Source organism: Eulemur rufifrons, chromosome 15 (genome assembly GCF_041146395.1).
Source record: "Eulemur rufifrons isolate Redbay chromosome 15, OSU_ERuf_1, whole genome shotgun sequence".
NCBI classification, from domain to species: Eukaryota; Metazoa; Chordata; class Mammalia; order Primates; family Lemuridae; genus Eulemur; species Eulemur rufifrons.
The window spans coordinates 81294956-81311905 of NC_090997.1; the positions used below are offsets into that span (position 1 = coordinate 81294956).

General features: G+C 34.7%; 1 protein-coding gene across 2 annotated transcripts in view; it reads right to left on the reverse strand.

The window, feature by feature from the left end:
* The window catches only part of STX7 (syntaxin 7), a 46699-nt gene that overhangs the window by 4114 nt on the left and 25635 nt on the right, over positions 1-16950 (reverse strand). For both annotated transcript variants that reach the window (XM_069487358.1, XM_069487360.1), the window contains exons 3-8: positions 9478-9547; positions 7059-7152; positions 6281-6418; positions 5299-5351; positions 4675-4771; positions 3126-3198 (exon numbers count right to left, since the gene is read on the reverse strand). In XM_069487358.1, the coding sequence (XP_069343459.1) occupies positions 3126-3198; positions 4675-4771; positions 5299-5351; positions 6281-6418; positions 7059-7152; positions 9478-9547 (525 nt within the window). The remainder of the gene's footprint in view (positions 1-3125; positions 3199-4674; positions 4772-5298; positions 5352-6280; positions 6419-7058; positions 7153-9477; positions 9548-16950) is intronic.

A 16950-nucleotide genomic window follows, 5' to 3' on the forward strand; every position in this document is an offset into this window, starting at 1 on the left:
CTATCTTTACAGCTCACTCTTTCTAACACCCTGACTCCAACAATTTCTGACCTTCATTGATCCTACCACTTTTTCACTGTCCCTCACATACCTCGTGTCCTCATTTCCCTCCTCACCTAGCTTAGAGTCCTTGGACAATCATTTAGCATCACATTCATCCTCAGCTCCCTTCCCCTCTACTTCAGTCACACTTACATGACAAAACCCCAACCAGTACCCATGCAGATGATCACAGATGCAAAAAAGACTAACTTGATGCTAACTTATTTCACTTTAAAGTCATGACTGCCATTGGCTGTTGTCATGACTACCAACCTCATTTCTCTCCCTCCTGGAAAACCATGTCACACTTTCTCCTCTCCCCTCAAACTTCTCATGCCTCCTCAGGCATTATCATTCTCAGACAGTAAGCCTGATTTCCAGCTCATTGAGACAATAGGAACAATCAGAAGATATTTCTATATTTTTCATGATCCTATCTACCAACTGTATGCGCTACCTGTGTGCTCTGACATCTCTCTGGTTGTCAGGGAGGAACTGTCATGCCCTGAGCAAGAGCCGAACTCTCCATTGTGCATTGTGCATGTCATCCCATTCCTCATCACATAACTCAAGGACCTCAGTCCAATGAACTCCCTCTATCCCTCACTTACCATCAATATTTCTTTCCCTGGTAAATCATTCTCATCAATCCCACAGCTGCCGTCTTAAAAGCAACCCCCAAAATCTCTCATTTATTCCATATCCATTTTTGCAGCTATGACCTCATTCTCTGTTCCACTTCCCCTCTTGACTCTTTGAAACAGTTTTCTGTACTTGGTATCTTCCATTGTTCTCCTCCCAGTCTCTCTTGAACCTACTTTTATCATGCTTTTGCCTACACCGTTTTACCAGCACAGCTCTTATTGAAGTCACCTATGCCCCACACATCATTAAATCCAGCAGTCAATTCTTAATGCTCATTTTCTTTGACCTGACAGCAGCACTTGAAACAGTTGACCAGCCGTCATTCTTGAAGCACTTTCATTTCCTTTCCATGACAATAAATTCACTTGCTATTATTTTTTAGTCTTTTTTATTGGTTCTTCCTCAGCTCTCTGGGCTCTAACTCAGGGGTCAACAAACTTTTTCTACAAAGGACCAGAGAGTAAACAGTTTAAGTTTTACAGGTCATATGATCTCTGTCATAAGTACTCAACTATGCTATAGACAATACATAAATGAATGGACGCTGTTTGCCAACCCTGCTCTAAATACACATAGGATCTAGGACTAAGTCCTCAGACCCTTCTCTTTTCTATGTAGACTTATTTCCTGCGTGATCGCACCCAATCTCATGGCTTTAAATGCTATCTATGTGCAGATAACTCCTAAATTTATATCCCCAGCCCAGAGTCCCTGTTCACTTTACCAAAACCTTTACTTGGTGTCAACGGGCACCCTGAACTCAACATATCCAAAAATTATTGATTTATGCCCATCCAAACCTGCTCCACTTACAGATTTCTCCATCTCAGAAACAGTTAACTCCAACCATTTTAGTGGGCGAAGGCAAAACCTAGAGTCACCCTTGAATTGATACTATAACACCCATACCCAGCCAGTCAGTAAATCTTTTTGGCTCTGCATTTTAAAAATACCCAGAATTCCAGCACTTCTCACCACCTCTCTGCTTCTCTCCTGATCCAAGCCAACTTGATTGCTCACCTGGATTACTGCAATAGCCTTTTAAGTGGTCTCCTTGCCTTTGGTCTTATTCCAGCAGCCAAGCAAGTCCTTTGAAACCTAAGCCAGGTCACAACACTCCTCTGTGCCAATCCTCCTATGGTTTCTTGTTCATTACTAAAAATAAAACTCCTTACAGTGGTTCAGGCTCCTACATAAACGCTATCCACTGTGACCTTGCACATGATTTTCCACCTCTCTCCTGCTCTTGTCGCTCACCAAAAATGTCAAGTGTGCTTCTGCCTCAAGGGCTTTGCACCTGCTGTTCACTCTGCCTACAGCATGTTTTCTTACTTGCTCCCTTACTTCTAAGAAGGCTTCATGAAAATGTCACCTATCAGTAAGGCCTTACCTGACTTCCCTGTGTAAAGCAGGAACATCCTCTACCCCAAGCAGTCCCATCCCCCTACCCTGGCCTTATTTTCCCCATAGGACTTATCACCATTTATTTGCTTTTCTTTCCTTTTTGAAAAAATTGTCTCTCTTCCCCAATTATAAGATCTATGAAAGCAGGGTCTTTTATCTGTTCTTTAATTTCAGCTGGATCCCCAATGCCCAGATTTGCACCTGGATATACTATAGTAGGCATTCAATAAACATTGGATGAAGAAATTGGTGTTTGAAATTTTACTGTTATCTACTGGGGATACAGAGGAGGGTAAGAACGAACAAAGAATTGTTATATTAAACTAAAGGTGCAAATACTTCAATTGAACCAAATGCAGAAAATACATAAAATGCATCTCTAGACATATCCACAGATGGCTCCCGATTTCAAAATGATAAAAATGATCAGGATCCTGATCAACGCTGATCAGGATCTTAACTGAAGAATTATTCCACTCAAAACTGAAACGGATTCTTTGTAAATTTTTTTTAAAGAATTTTTAAAAAGAAATCCTGGCATCTATCTAAGTAACGCTACTAAATTATCCTACCAAAAAGCTATTAGAATGAATGACCAGGCAAATGGCTACCTATTCCATAGGCTATGAGCTAAAAGACAAGATAGCATACACAATTATAAATACCACAAGTTTCGCCCAAAAGTCCTTGGCATGTTGAGAAATAAATTGGAATAGGACTGAAAGCAGAGGCCCTGGAAATAAGCTGGAATGATGCTACATGGTGCCGTCCATGGTCCTGGCAGCAGCAGGCCTTGATTAATTTTGGGCTTCTGAAGTACATGAAGCTGGTCATTTCAACCAGTAAAAGCTAAAAACGAGTGCCATTTTAGATAGCGCCAAGGGTGACGTTTTGTGTGCTGCAGAGACTATGTTTTGATATCAGGGAAACCAAGAGAGAGAGGAAGTAGCTGCTCTCGTGTGAGAAAGCGATCACAGATAAACTGCATGTAGCTTGCTCCCCCCTCACCCGAAATCTGAATCAGTAGGTCTTACCTATCACATCTCCTTGTTCATGGATCATCATTCCCAAATCTTTAAATATTTCATTAATATCCATAATATCAGCCTAAGAGAAAAAGGCATATATTATTATAATCGGAAAGTCAGTCCCCACTCCACAAAAGGGGAATATTAAAAAACCCCAAACCACCACCCACATATAGGTGAGCATGCATCTAGATTTAACACATAAGTTCTGGAAATATCAGGAAAATATTATACAATGAGCAATCATAATTAAAAACACTTTGAACAACCACTACCAGTTCTCTAAAATGTTTGTGACATGAAACATCAAGTGAGGTAGGATGGAAATGAAGGATCTATAACAGAAAAAGGCCATGGGAGACTGAGTTTATTTTACGCAATTCACTAATAGTTTTGTTGTCACAAGCAGTAACTGCTTACAAGACTATAAAATATTCTATGACATGTTTCTAGTAAAAATTTATACATTAATTTGACAATTTAAAAGAATAAAATGTCTAATGCTCTCAAGATGATTAAAAAATAAAAAAATAACAATAAAACTAGTAGGTGTAAATTTAAAATCTCACATTAACAAATGTGAACATGCAATGGATTAGTGAAGTTATAAATGTCATTACTGGATAGTGAAATTATAAATTTATTAGATAAAGAAGTCATAAATTTAGTTATTTCTTCAATATATAACTACTATTTAATATTTTGTCCAATTAAAGAGAAAAGCCTAAATATTTTGTTCAGGTGGATGGAGCAATTTATATACTCATCAACAAGTACCAAGTTCTTGTTTTAATTTTTTAGGTCAATTGTTTCAAATAATAATAAAATATACAATATTTAGGATCCTAAGTTGACAAGAAAGGAATTCATTAAATATTCTCAAAGGCCAAATAATAAAAAACAAATAGTATTTGGTTAAAAATTAATATAGTCTTAGAATCCAGACTGTTTCTTCATCTGTAAAATGGCATAACACAGTTAACTACTTCATAGAGTTTCTATGAGGACTAAATGAGATCATTAACATGAAGAATTTATCACATAGCACCTAGTACAAGGAAGGTCTTCAATAAATTGCAGTCATTGTTAACTACTATTAGGCCATCTTCTAAGAACTAGGTAGGTTCCATAAGAACTATAACTTAACTAAGTCCTTTAAATCTCTTTGATGTCATAAATACAGCAAAGAGAAAATACTTTCAAAGCCTTGTAAAAATCCTTATTCATGCAGGTATGATGTATATCACTTGCCAAGGGAAGACTCCAGACTTTCTGGACAGACATTTATCTCTAGACTGATATTTTCTCAATACTAAGGTGACCTGTGGATGACTTAATAGAATTTTAAAAAGTTGGGGTTGGGGAAAGTATGTTCTTTCATTCTAGCACAAACACTAAAGAGATTATTTTTTTAAAAAAGGAATTATTCTAACATATATTAGAAATGTCACCAAATTGACATATTTATTGAACTTTCTTTCTTGACCCCTCTTCCAGCATTATCTAAGCATCTTAGGAACAGAGCAGCAGCCCAGCTCTATAATGTAAGGCTTACTTCAAGTTGCCTGATGGAAGACTCTCTCTCATGAATAAGGCGGAGGTCATCCTCTGTAATTTCTTCATCCTGCACCTGCACTTGAGGTTGAGTTTGACTAATAGAAAGAAAAGAATACGGGAAAAACAAAGACTGGTATTTAAAACAATGGGACTCATTTCCTATTTGAGATACACTCACTAAATAGGATATTTTGTTCTTCAAAGTCACAGAACTGCTGACTTAAAAAAATTCTAAGAATATAATAGATATGTTAATCAAATTTTATTCATTTTTCATTCCATTTATATTATTTTACCTAATATGAATTTAGAGTTTATATTTAATTTTTGGAAACTATATTTGGCAACTGAATATTTCTTCTTGGCTGACGTAAACCTCACATAAGGGAATAATCTATATTAAAAATCAAGTCAATAGATATTTATTTGGATACTTTATATGTTTTATAACAAATACTTTGTAATTATTTTGAAAAATTTTCAACTTACTGTTTTCAATTTGTAAATAACTTAGGATATTTATGATATAATATACTGACAGCTTTAATTCTGTTGCAGGGACTATAATGTATAAGATTTGAAAAATTATCTTTTGATCTATAAAATGCTTTATATTTCTTACCTTTCCCAGGATACAAGATTCCTTTCTTTTGAGCTTTCCTCAGGAAAACCACCCTGAATAATATAGTATGGATTGACAAGGACAAAGAAAGCAAACATAAGAAAAATGAGTAACATCACATTTTCCCTTATAATAATTTAAACTGATTTATGTACATATGTGTGCATATATGTGTGTGTACAGAAAGAGAGGGAAGTTCTTGTTCTAATTTTTTAGGTCAACTGCTTCAAGTAATAATATAATCATATAACATGGAAGGAATGCATTAAATATTCTCAAGGGCCAAATAACAAATATTATCATGTTAAAATTTAATGTAGTCTTGGCAGATCAATTCATTTTATTTTTTTGACCTAGGATCTCATTTTGTTGCCCAAAGAACTCGTAGGCTCAAGTGATCCTCCCACCTCAGCCTCCTGAGTAGCTGTGATGACAGGCATGCGCCACCATGCCTGGCTAGGCTTGGAATTCACATGTTAAGGAATAAGGAAACAACTTGTAAAAGTTTCTAAGGAAATTTAAAATTAGATTAATTCAGAATTCTACTGTAAATCTTCCTTTCATTTATTTTCTCCAGGCTTATATTCCACATTCATACAATATATTTGCTCTGTTCATCTCCATCAGCATCATGTAATCCAGGAGTAGAGTGCGGTCTAGACTAGCAGGTACACAAATGGGAAGCCTCAGTGCCAAGGCAATGTGAGGATACTACTCAGGATTTGATCTCTAATCTTTCTTGACAAAATATGTCTCTATACTTTTATATAATCTTTTGTTCTACAACATGGACAAAATAACCACGGTAATACATAACCATCATCTTTCTTAAAAATAATAAATATAAATAATAAAATTTAATATTCAAATGTTGATTTCTAAGATAGTCACAGATTTTTATGACTTAAAAACATCATGCTATGTTATATGGGACCCTTAGAAACAGCGTGTTCGTTTTTAGAATGCCTTTTAAAATACTTACAGATACTCTGGAACTGGCTCTTACTCGAGCAACAAACTCTTTCTCTCTCTCAGCAGCTTGCCTCTGGACCTTTTGGAAATTTGTCAGTGATGTTGTGAATTCAGCCACTAAGCGATCTTTCTGTATTTTCCTTTGACGCTAGAGGAAAGAGAGAAAAAGCCTACTAGAATCAAGCTGTGAAGTTCAAATCCTGAAATTTTCACTCACTCCTCAATTACAAGGCCTTACCAATTAACTCTCAATAACATTTTGACAATATGTTCAAACACTATATATATTTATCTTAAGGCAAAAGGCCCATAATCCTGGATTTCTCACCTCAAATTTTCATGTTGCTAAAAACGGGGTGATGATTTTGAGGTTACTTTAAAGTAGTTATTTTTTGGGCAAATAAAGCCTTATACTTTTACCTAAGTAATAACTTCCATTAAGTAACCAAGGAAATAAGTATGTGCCCCTAGGACACCTTACATCTCGAATGAGTGTGCATGTTGCGTGGAGTCAGTCCCGGAAGGCCAGGAAACAATTACTCAGGAAGCATTTTCTGAGAGCTTACTTAATTATGGGTCAGGGCAACTGCATGGAAATAATTTTTGCTTTATTGAACCACAGGATACTACCTGAGCAATTAAATATAGTTTTGTGTTTTGTGAACTAATCTCAAATAGAATTTTTTAGTACCCTAATTTCCTTTCTAGCATAATAGTTCAAAGATCCTACAATGCATTTGATTTCTTTCACATTCAATACATCAAAAATGTGTCTTAAAGCTTGATACCTGTTCACTGGGGGTGGTGGGCAGAGATCCAAACTCTTTAATGTACTTATCTGTTTCTTTGGCAAGTTGGTTAGTATACTGCTGCTTCTGTTGCCTAAGGTGAGAAAACACACATTACAGCCAAAGAACTAACATACTTCTTTAAGCTACAACTCTGCCACTTGAATCAACCCTGATGTTAGAAAAATTGCTTTTTCATAGACTAGCACTAAACTTTCTCTATCAAAACAAAATTTTCAGGTCCTATTCTTTGATAAATATTGAGCAAATATTACATGGCAGGTTGTTCACTCACACAGGGTAACTGAGTTTAGAGAAATAAACATCAGCAGCCATTTAGAGACACACATAAGTCAGAAGGAAACTTAACTGAGAGATCAGTGGACGTCTCATCCTTTACGCTTGAGAGATTGGGGGGTATGGGTGCCTTTTATCTGCATCCCACACCTGGGAGGTCAGTTGAGCAAGTAAAGATTTGTTGCCTTAGACTCTATTCAGCTCACAGGACTTAGGTATACCTAGACTTTATATTTCTAAGTGGACATTTATATGCTATAGATACTTTTTTTAAAAGGGGAGAGAAAAAGCTAATAATAGTACAAGTTTACTATTATTTAAATTTGCTGTGGAAAAAATAATAGCATTTTCTTGTAAAGGGAACAAAACACAATAAAAGAAGTAAATTACAGTCACCCCTTGGTATCTATGAGGGCTTGGTTCCAGGACTCCTGTGGATATCAAAATCCACAGATACTCAAGTCCCTGACATAAAATGGCATAGTATTTGCTGATAACTTAAGCACATCCTCCCATATCCTTTAAATTATCTCTACATTACTTATAATGCCTAATACAATGTAAAGGCTATGGAAATAGTTATTATATTATATTGCTTAATTTGTATTATTTTTTATGGTTTTTTCCTTGAATATTTTTGATCCACAGTTGATTGAATTTGAGGATGCATAAAGAGTGGATACGGAGGGCCAACTGTATACCATACTTTATCTAGCTTATAAAGTAAAAAGTGAGATTTCTAATTAAAAAAACATTACACTAAAAAATAAGCTGCATTAATGTGCTGTTTTACAAATTACAACATCAGTACCTCTCATATATATTACCTCTCATTTTAAATGTGGATTGGCCACACTTAGAATCCTCTAAAATAAGGAGATACTACATAAGAATATGGTTAAGTATAGATATCTATATTTGACTGATAAGGGAAAATAATTATCTATTTATATCTCTGTTTACCAAATATCTTATCTTTAATATGTTTTTGTTAAATCTTTGGAAATAGTAATATAGTCAAAGTTTTAAAAAGAAGATCTTAATGATCATGTCTACATATTCAGAATCCTCACTATTAACTCTACCAAAACATTATAACTGTTAAGAATCATATATTTCTATTCCATTTTACTTTATTTTAATAAATGATGGTTTACTATTTAGATTTGGAGCATTTTTACCACCCTGACACCTATCAACCTAAAAAAATGCAACATAAATTAGAGATGATTGTAAATTCTTCACCTTGTATTTCATAAAAATATGAGTTCCTATTACCTGTCTTCTAATTTCTTCCTCTTTGCAATTTTCCTTCTATAGTTAATACTGTTCGGAAATATCACTTCCTAGATATACATTACTTTAAATTTATAGCCATAACAGCACCAAAATAAATAAGATTTAATAGGTCTTAAGTGATATTAGACAAATCATCAAACCTACAAGAGACATATTTTCCTTATGAACAAAATGGAAATAGTTCTTTTGATCATCTATCCCACTCCAATTTCATATAGTACATGAGAAAATATGTAAAAACATTCTGTAAAATCTTTAACATACCATAGATAAAATATTATGGCTGTTCTACTAATATCATATTAATTTACTGGAATATGTATTATATAACTTCATTATAACTTTTTTTTTCCTAACAGAAGCTATTGCTTCCTAAAATTCAAGGAAGTAGGTATAAACTTTTGGGGAGATAGTTCGCATAACTGGATATGTATTGGAGCTAAACCAAATAAAAATCTGGTCACTGCAGGGATTGCTAATTGGAAAAGTAAATCACATACATTCAGATGCTAGAGGATAATTTTTCAAAGGCTGTCAGAAACAACCAGTATAAGAGGTATAAAAAAGGCAACTAAAGAAATTCTGCTTTGATAGAGCAAGCAAGATCTTTAAAACAAAGAAAAATACCTGCCTACCCTGAACAGGGAAAAACCTACACAAAAGTTTGGTGCAAACGTATGGATATGGTAGAAGAAAAATTTCATTAATTTTCCATTGTTTCCTCGAGTAAATAAATACTATACAGTACCCTGTCAAAACAACATAATAATTACAAAACGTTTTATTTTTTCTTTCACTTTTGCTTGTTTAATTAAATACTTACAGCTGTTGCCTCAATTCAGGTGAATCCTGAGGGGTTCCAAGCTGATTCAGAGCTCTTTGTATTTCCACAGCTATTATAATAGAAAATTAACATATTGATTGCTACAAATGTTAGGGCAATAGAAATAATAAGTTATAAATTAATACCTACAAACAATTGGGCAGTTAAAATAGATGGAAAAATAAACAGATAAAAATAGCAAACATTAATTGAGAAAAAATAACTAAATGGTTTATTCATATCTAATTGGTAACAAAAATGGATTAATTTTCAAGAGGAAATTGTATGGGAACATTTGTGAAACTGTACTTATGATCCAAAACTATTATCTTCTTCCCTATTCCATCAGGACATTAAATAAATACAGTGGCACACAGACTATCACTTTACAGGCATGAAAATTGTCTTGAAAATAACTGTAACAATTACATATTTCATTAGAAAATAAAGTAAATAGATTATAGTTAATAAATGAGGAAGGAATTATAGAATTTAAAAAGTCATTTTTCAATTATCTATATAATAACTGATTCAGGCAAAGACCATGGAAGAATGCTAAAACCACAGGACATTCACACAATTCCAATTACCACCACAGAGATGTCATTAATTATAAAGGAGATAACTTCATAATAGATAAATCTATTTTCTAAAAACAAACGATCAAATTTAGCACCAACAATGGAAAAAACTGACATTATCAACCTCTTGACATGATGGAATGAGAAAGTTACAATATGACCTATGTACATTTCTTGCCAAAATGTTTAACCTGAATCTTACCATGAGGAAGAAATCAGACCCATCTAGACTGTGGGATAATCTACAAGACAAGTGGCCTAGAACAGTAGAAACATCAATGTCACAAAAGAAAAAAAAATATGACAAAGGCATGGGAGTTTTCTAAATTAAATAACTAAAGTACTCAAAACAATAATACACCCAAAAGGCACTGTATGATATTTGACTGGATTCTGAATCAGGAAAAAGCAAGCACTGTTAAAAAAAAAAAAAAACCTATAGGAACAATTACAGAAATTTGAATATGGAGAGAGAAATATATTAAACAAAAGTAGAAAAATGTCAACAATTGGTGAACCCAGGTAAATGGTTCGTCATACTATACTTTTAATTTTTTTGATGTTTAGAATATTTAAAAGATTTTAAAATGAAAAACCGCAGGGTTAAAAGTAATGCTAAGCTCACAATCCAGGAATCTATGACCATTGCAATGAAAGGTAAAAAAGGCTCTTCACAAAAAGGGAAGGGCGAAGTTTTATGTTATGTGGGTATATAAATAAAAAGTAAAGTAGAAATAAGTTGAAAATTAGTCTCAAAGAACTCTCTCTAGTTCATGTCCAAGAATTAGAGAAAAACATTCCAACCTACCCATTCTTTTTATTTTAATGACTGGTTTATTTATACAGCTTAAATGCTTTTTTATTTTAATTTATTTATTTATATTTTAAGAGACAGGGTCTTGCTCTGTTGCCCAGGCTAAAGTGCACTGGCTGGATCATAGCTCACTGCAGCCTCCAACTTGTGATCCTCCTGCCTCAGCCTCCTGAGTAGCTGGGATTTCAGGCGTGAGCCACCACACCTATCTCTGGCTCTTAAACACTTTTTAAATACTCAATTATTTATTTATGGGCTCAAGGGAATGATAAAGTATTCCAAAAAGCAGGATAACTTTTTTTATTGAGGATAATGTAATAAACATTGCTTTCAAGTCAAGGCTGAAAAACAGAAAGACTAAAGAGGAATCATATACCACGTATTAACAACTGTTACCATTTGGCTAATTTCAAATGAATTTCTTTTTGCTTTTTTTGTGCCAATTTTCCTTTTGTAGAATGAAGAAATTTTGTTTGCTGTTTTTACAACTGCTTGCAATGAGTTATGTATTTCCATCTCAACCTGAACATATTTTCTTGGACTGCCTTATATAGGGGATTAAAGCTTTTATCAAAAAAAAAAAAAGCATGTTGATGATGCAAACTATAGTGTGGGCCTCTATAGAATAAAGGCATGTATTTATCTCAACTCTAAGCGTTCTTGTTTTTAAAAAAGTCACATTAAGTGAGAAAAAATAGATTATTCAATAAATGACAGCAGGAAAACTAACCATTTTGGGGGAAAAAATAGAACTCTACTCTCACATCATATAGCAAAATAAATTTGTAATAAATTATTAATTTAAAATGTAAAACATTAAACTGCTATATGAAAATATAAATATTTGTTAAATGATATTATATATGATCTTGGAGAAAGGGATAAAATATTAGCTAAGCATGATACAAAACTAAAAACCATGGAGAAAAAAAAAAACACTGACAAATTAACTACATAACAAAAGTTTGTTAAGTGTTACATAAAAAATATGTACTTATATACAAATACATTTAAGTGTGTGTATGTGTGTATAGTGTATACATGAGAGAAATTAAATAACCAGTATACAATGAGAAAAAGGGTTAATATCCCTAATACAGGAAAAAAACATAAAACTTCTATAAATTGGTAATAGAAAAACAGCCCAATAAAAAATGGACAAAGGTTATAATCTTGCAATTTACAAAAAGCAAATAAATATGACAAAATTTCAACTTTGCTGATCACTTTTCACATTTCAGGTTGGTAAAAATTAAGAAAAATAGGTGAAAATATATTATAATCAAAAGGTAGGGACTATAAAAAAAAAGGGAGCAATATCCATAATATATGAAGAACTAGAAATAACTGAGAAAATGTCAGGCAATCCAGTAGAAAAATGGATAAAGAAGAGGAACTTTAATAATATTCATGAATAAACTGAATAACAACAAAAAAAAAGACTGAAATGCATGTCAATCTTGGAATAAACAATTATACTATATGAACGCTACATAAAATTATTTAACCATTAAAAAGAATTAAATAGAACGACTTCTAACAGAGCCAGTGGGAGCCTAAATCCAGCCCGTGGTAACTCCCCAGTTTCTGAACAGATATACTCAGCAACAGGACAACTAGCAGAAGCTTATTCAGATGGTGACTCCAACTGCAATGGTCCTCAAACTGTGATCCATCTACTACAACTGATCATTGCAATCTCTGGCACTTTGTACACACCTGCTGAAATGGCAAATATTTTTTGTTCAGTCCTAAAAAATAGAGAACATGAGAAGGGATCTGCTATGAGTCGGACGGGACAGCAGCGAGTGTTTACAATCATATCTCAGGGTTATGTATACTCTCTATCTCTATACTACAATTTAGTTTTCCCCTTTCTACAGGACACTACACTACTCCAATACACTCGTTACATCTGCTTTTATGGCCTGAAAAGCAGGAAGTGACTTGTATTCTTAGATCCCTGGGAAGGAAGGATAAGTATACCAGCAGGTAGAAAACAAATTCCATGGAAATACAGGGTATTGTTTTCTCAGTGAAGAATTTTGGTCAATTAATCTGCATGGATGGTTGACATAATTCTGCAGAGTGCTTTTCTTTGCAGCCTCAAGCACAAATGGAGGAAAGTGCTTGGTGAGACCTTTTATGTAGCTCCCACTCTTTACTGAATGACTCAAAAGGTTACTGGCTTTAGCTTTAACCCCCCAAAAGAAAAGCCTATCCAGTTAATTCAAGTGGCAGTATAAGAAGCTTTACAAATTGCTTTTAATGACCGAGCTGATCCAGTGGTAACAAGCCTGTGCAGTATCAGGGCACTACAGAAAATTACTGGCAAGTAACAATAGGAAAAACACAACAGTCCCTAGAATCTTGGAGCAAAACCATGCTCTCTTGGCAAACAATGTGATCCTTTTGAGGACTTGTTCTGGCCTTGTTACTGAGCCCCGGATAAAGAGTAAACAATGATACACCAGGAACCAAGTGACTTGAGCTGTCCACCATGAATTGGGTGTTATGTTACCTTGCTGTTATACCCTCTCTATGTTTTGCTCTGTCAGTCAGCCTGTCCCTCACTCTACCTCCTATAGAACTTGATCAATGGGATAAGAAACTAGCAATGGCTATAGGAATAAAAGCCACATATAGGGTCACTAACATGCACTTCCCCTTACTTAGATTGACACGATGACTGGCGCTGCCATATACTAATTTGCAACAGCCATCAAAAACTGGTGATACAGTGCCACTCTTGAGAGTATCAGCCACCTGGCCAGTGGCAAAATAATTATGATGCTTGTATCTTGGAGGAGGCAGAATGTTACATTCACTGAAGCAGTAGCACTCTGGATTCTGTTATGCTTCCTCTGCCCTTACCCCTGTCACGCTTCTACCAGAGTCCTAAACCATGTGTTAGTCACAACTGTGGTATTCCACACACCACTGCTTCAGGTCAAGAAATTACTTTACAGAGAAAAAAATTAACAGATGTCCCAAGGAATAATGGTCACTGCTCTGCCACATGCTCCATTATCCAGAAGCTGCTAGACTTCTAGAATGTTTAATGGCCTGCTGAAGACTCAATTATGGTGTCACCTGGGAGACCATAACTTGGGAAGTTGAAGTGCTGTCCTATAGGATCTTTATGGTCTCAAAGAACAACCACTCCAGGGTACTGTTTCACCCACAGCCAGAAAGAAACTTAGATTTGGGAAGTAAGGGGTAAAACTGAAATATTTCACAATTACACCTAATTATCCATTTGCAAAATTTCTGCCATTCCTCAAGGTGATTCAGAGACAATATTCAAGTGAGGAATACAACCATATTTTCATAAAGCTGAGACTACATCTGGTCATTGGGGCCAAAGTAGTATAATGTCGATTGAGGTTACTATTTAGGGGAAGTAAGGGTATGCCCATACAAAAGTAAGATGGAAGGGTGTAAATAAACCTCTGGAGATGAACTGGAGGGAACCTGATAACGCTATCACCTCCAATCATAAAAGTTAGTACGACATAGCATGTGAGCAGGAACAAGGACTCAGGACTGAAAGTCCTGGTTATCCCCAACAGCTGAGGTGCTGAAGGAAAGCAAAAGGAACATGAAATGGTTCCTACAGGAGCAAAGTATTCATGCAAACTGCAGCCTGTGAGCAGCAACAGAGTGGCAACTATAGCACCTGCCAATATTTTTTTCTTGCTCATCAATGTATATATTTAGATATTTTAACTATTTGTCTCCTTCCCTATTCATTTCCCCCACTGTTTTATATAGGGTGTATTGTTAGTGGTTACACTCAGACTTTGTTCCACAGGCTAATGAATCCTGCCGCTTGGTTTTGCTCAAAGAGAGGAGGAATGGACTGGAAATCACCCACTAGATTTGGCACTGGATGCAGAAACTGAATAGGCCAGTTTCACCCTTAAATGGAAGAGGAGTTCTGGTTGTATGTGGGAAAGTAGCAGCCTATTAGGCAGGGGTGTTTTTTTTTTTGTTTTTTTGTTTTTTAAAAAAGCTTAAGTACAAAAAAAAAAAAAAAAAAAGGGAAATATATTCATTGTAGGAAACAAAAGGGATGACCTGTAATAGAAATTTATTTTTGGCCACCTAATACCCCAAATTTTTATTACACTGGGATCTTTTTGGTCATATCATGACCATGGACTGGGAAGTAGCACCACTGAACTAGTCTTTGGAGAGGGAAAAGAACTGGTTGTTAAAGCAACAAAACTGTTTTGAGGTGGGCTTTGCTTACTTTCATTATGAATAATACAGGTGATTAACAATGAAAGTACTAGTAATTATCACAAAAGAAAGGCTAGATTCTTAAGCTAGTTATAATCAAAAGCTAGATTTACTCAGTGTTAGTTTTTATAGATACTGAAATGTCTTACAAATCAAGTACTTTGGCTAACAACCTTCTTTTCACTCGGAAACAATTTTTTAAATAACACAATGTTATATAAAATGAAATTTCTTTGGAATGTAGTCATTATGTTATTGCCTAATAGAATGCATTTAATTAATGAGTGCTAGTTTCCTCTCATGAAGACAAATGGAAAATAAGGCCCCCTACACTTATGTAGCTATACAATCTAGAAAAGGGGAAAAAAAGTACAAACACCATATAAACCCCAAGAGGCAGCAGTAGCAATAAATGCCATAAAATTGTCTCATTGTTTGAAATATAGGTGTTCTATTGGAGGACAATACAAAAAGCTTTAATGAAGGTGGCGTTTGTATTGGTTTTGCAGGGTAAGAAACAGGACACTTTATTTTGGAGATTCAAACCTCTAGTACCATACTTAGACATAAATTAACATGATAGGATTACCTATTAGTCTCCCCAACTAGAAGGTAAACCCCTTAAAGGGAAAGATAAGTTTTATTCATTTTTGTATTTCCAGAATTTACTATACTGTTGACCCTTCAATGAATATTTTCATAACTGAACCATAAAAGAGCATTGGCAAGATTGAGACTTATGTAAGAAATGATATATATTTCTAAAACATAAGGCATAAACAAGAGGAAAGTTAAGAAGGTAGTTATGCTCATTAATAAATTCATTCACTCATTCAACAAACATTTACTGGGCATCTACTATATGCCAAGCACACAAAGTAGGAGGGTTTTTTGGACATCAACATTAATTTGGTGGCGTTCTTCTAACTTGAATATGTCTACACTTGAGGATCAATTAAAGGCATCATCTGACCAGGTGAAAAAGGGCCTACGAAAACATAAATCAAAAATTACCAAATCAAATTTGGAAAAAATATCATATGGTATTAGTTCAATTCTATTTTGCAAACAAAGAAGTTGAGAATCAGAGACAATAGGTAACTTGTCTCAGAACTATAGTTAGAATGTAGATTTCTGGATTTTCAAAAAATACTTTTCAGTGTGCTGAAAGGACTGAAAGTAAAAGACTTTTAAAAAGACTATTTCATATTCCAGGTGTGTGACAGTTGCCAAAACAAAAAAACAAAAAATTAGTGTGTCTAGCTTCAAGAAGTAATTTAAAGGAGTTGAGCTGAGATGCTTAGATGTTTCCACCAGTGCTTATAGTAAGGTTTATGGTCCCACCAATTACAAGGGTCCTTCTTCCCAGCTGAAAATGATCAAGAAATAAAGGGCTGCCCTTTCTTCAGGTTTTATGAACTGCCAAGATTCCAGAGACTTCTTTTACATGACTAGCATTACCTCCTACACCAAGGTCAGCAAATTATGGCCTGCAGGGGCCTGCAACCTGGTTTTGTACAGCACTGCAAGCTAAGAATAGCTGTTACTGTTTTAAAGGGTTAAAAAAAATAAATAAAACAAACCAAAAAAGAAGACTATGCAAGGGACCACAGGTGGCTTGCAAAGCCTAAAATAATTGGCCCTTTACATAAATGTTGGCTGATCCTTATCCTTAATTATTAAAAATTGCTAAAACTTTGTATTCACAAACTCAACTCAGCATGTTAATTTCAATGTACCACGTAGAGTCATCCCTCAGTATCCCTGGGGGATTGGTTCCAGCATCCCCCCACCTCCCATGAATACCAAAATCCACGGATGCTCATGTCCCTT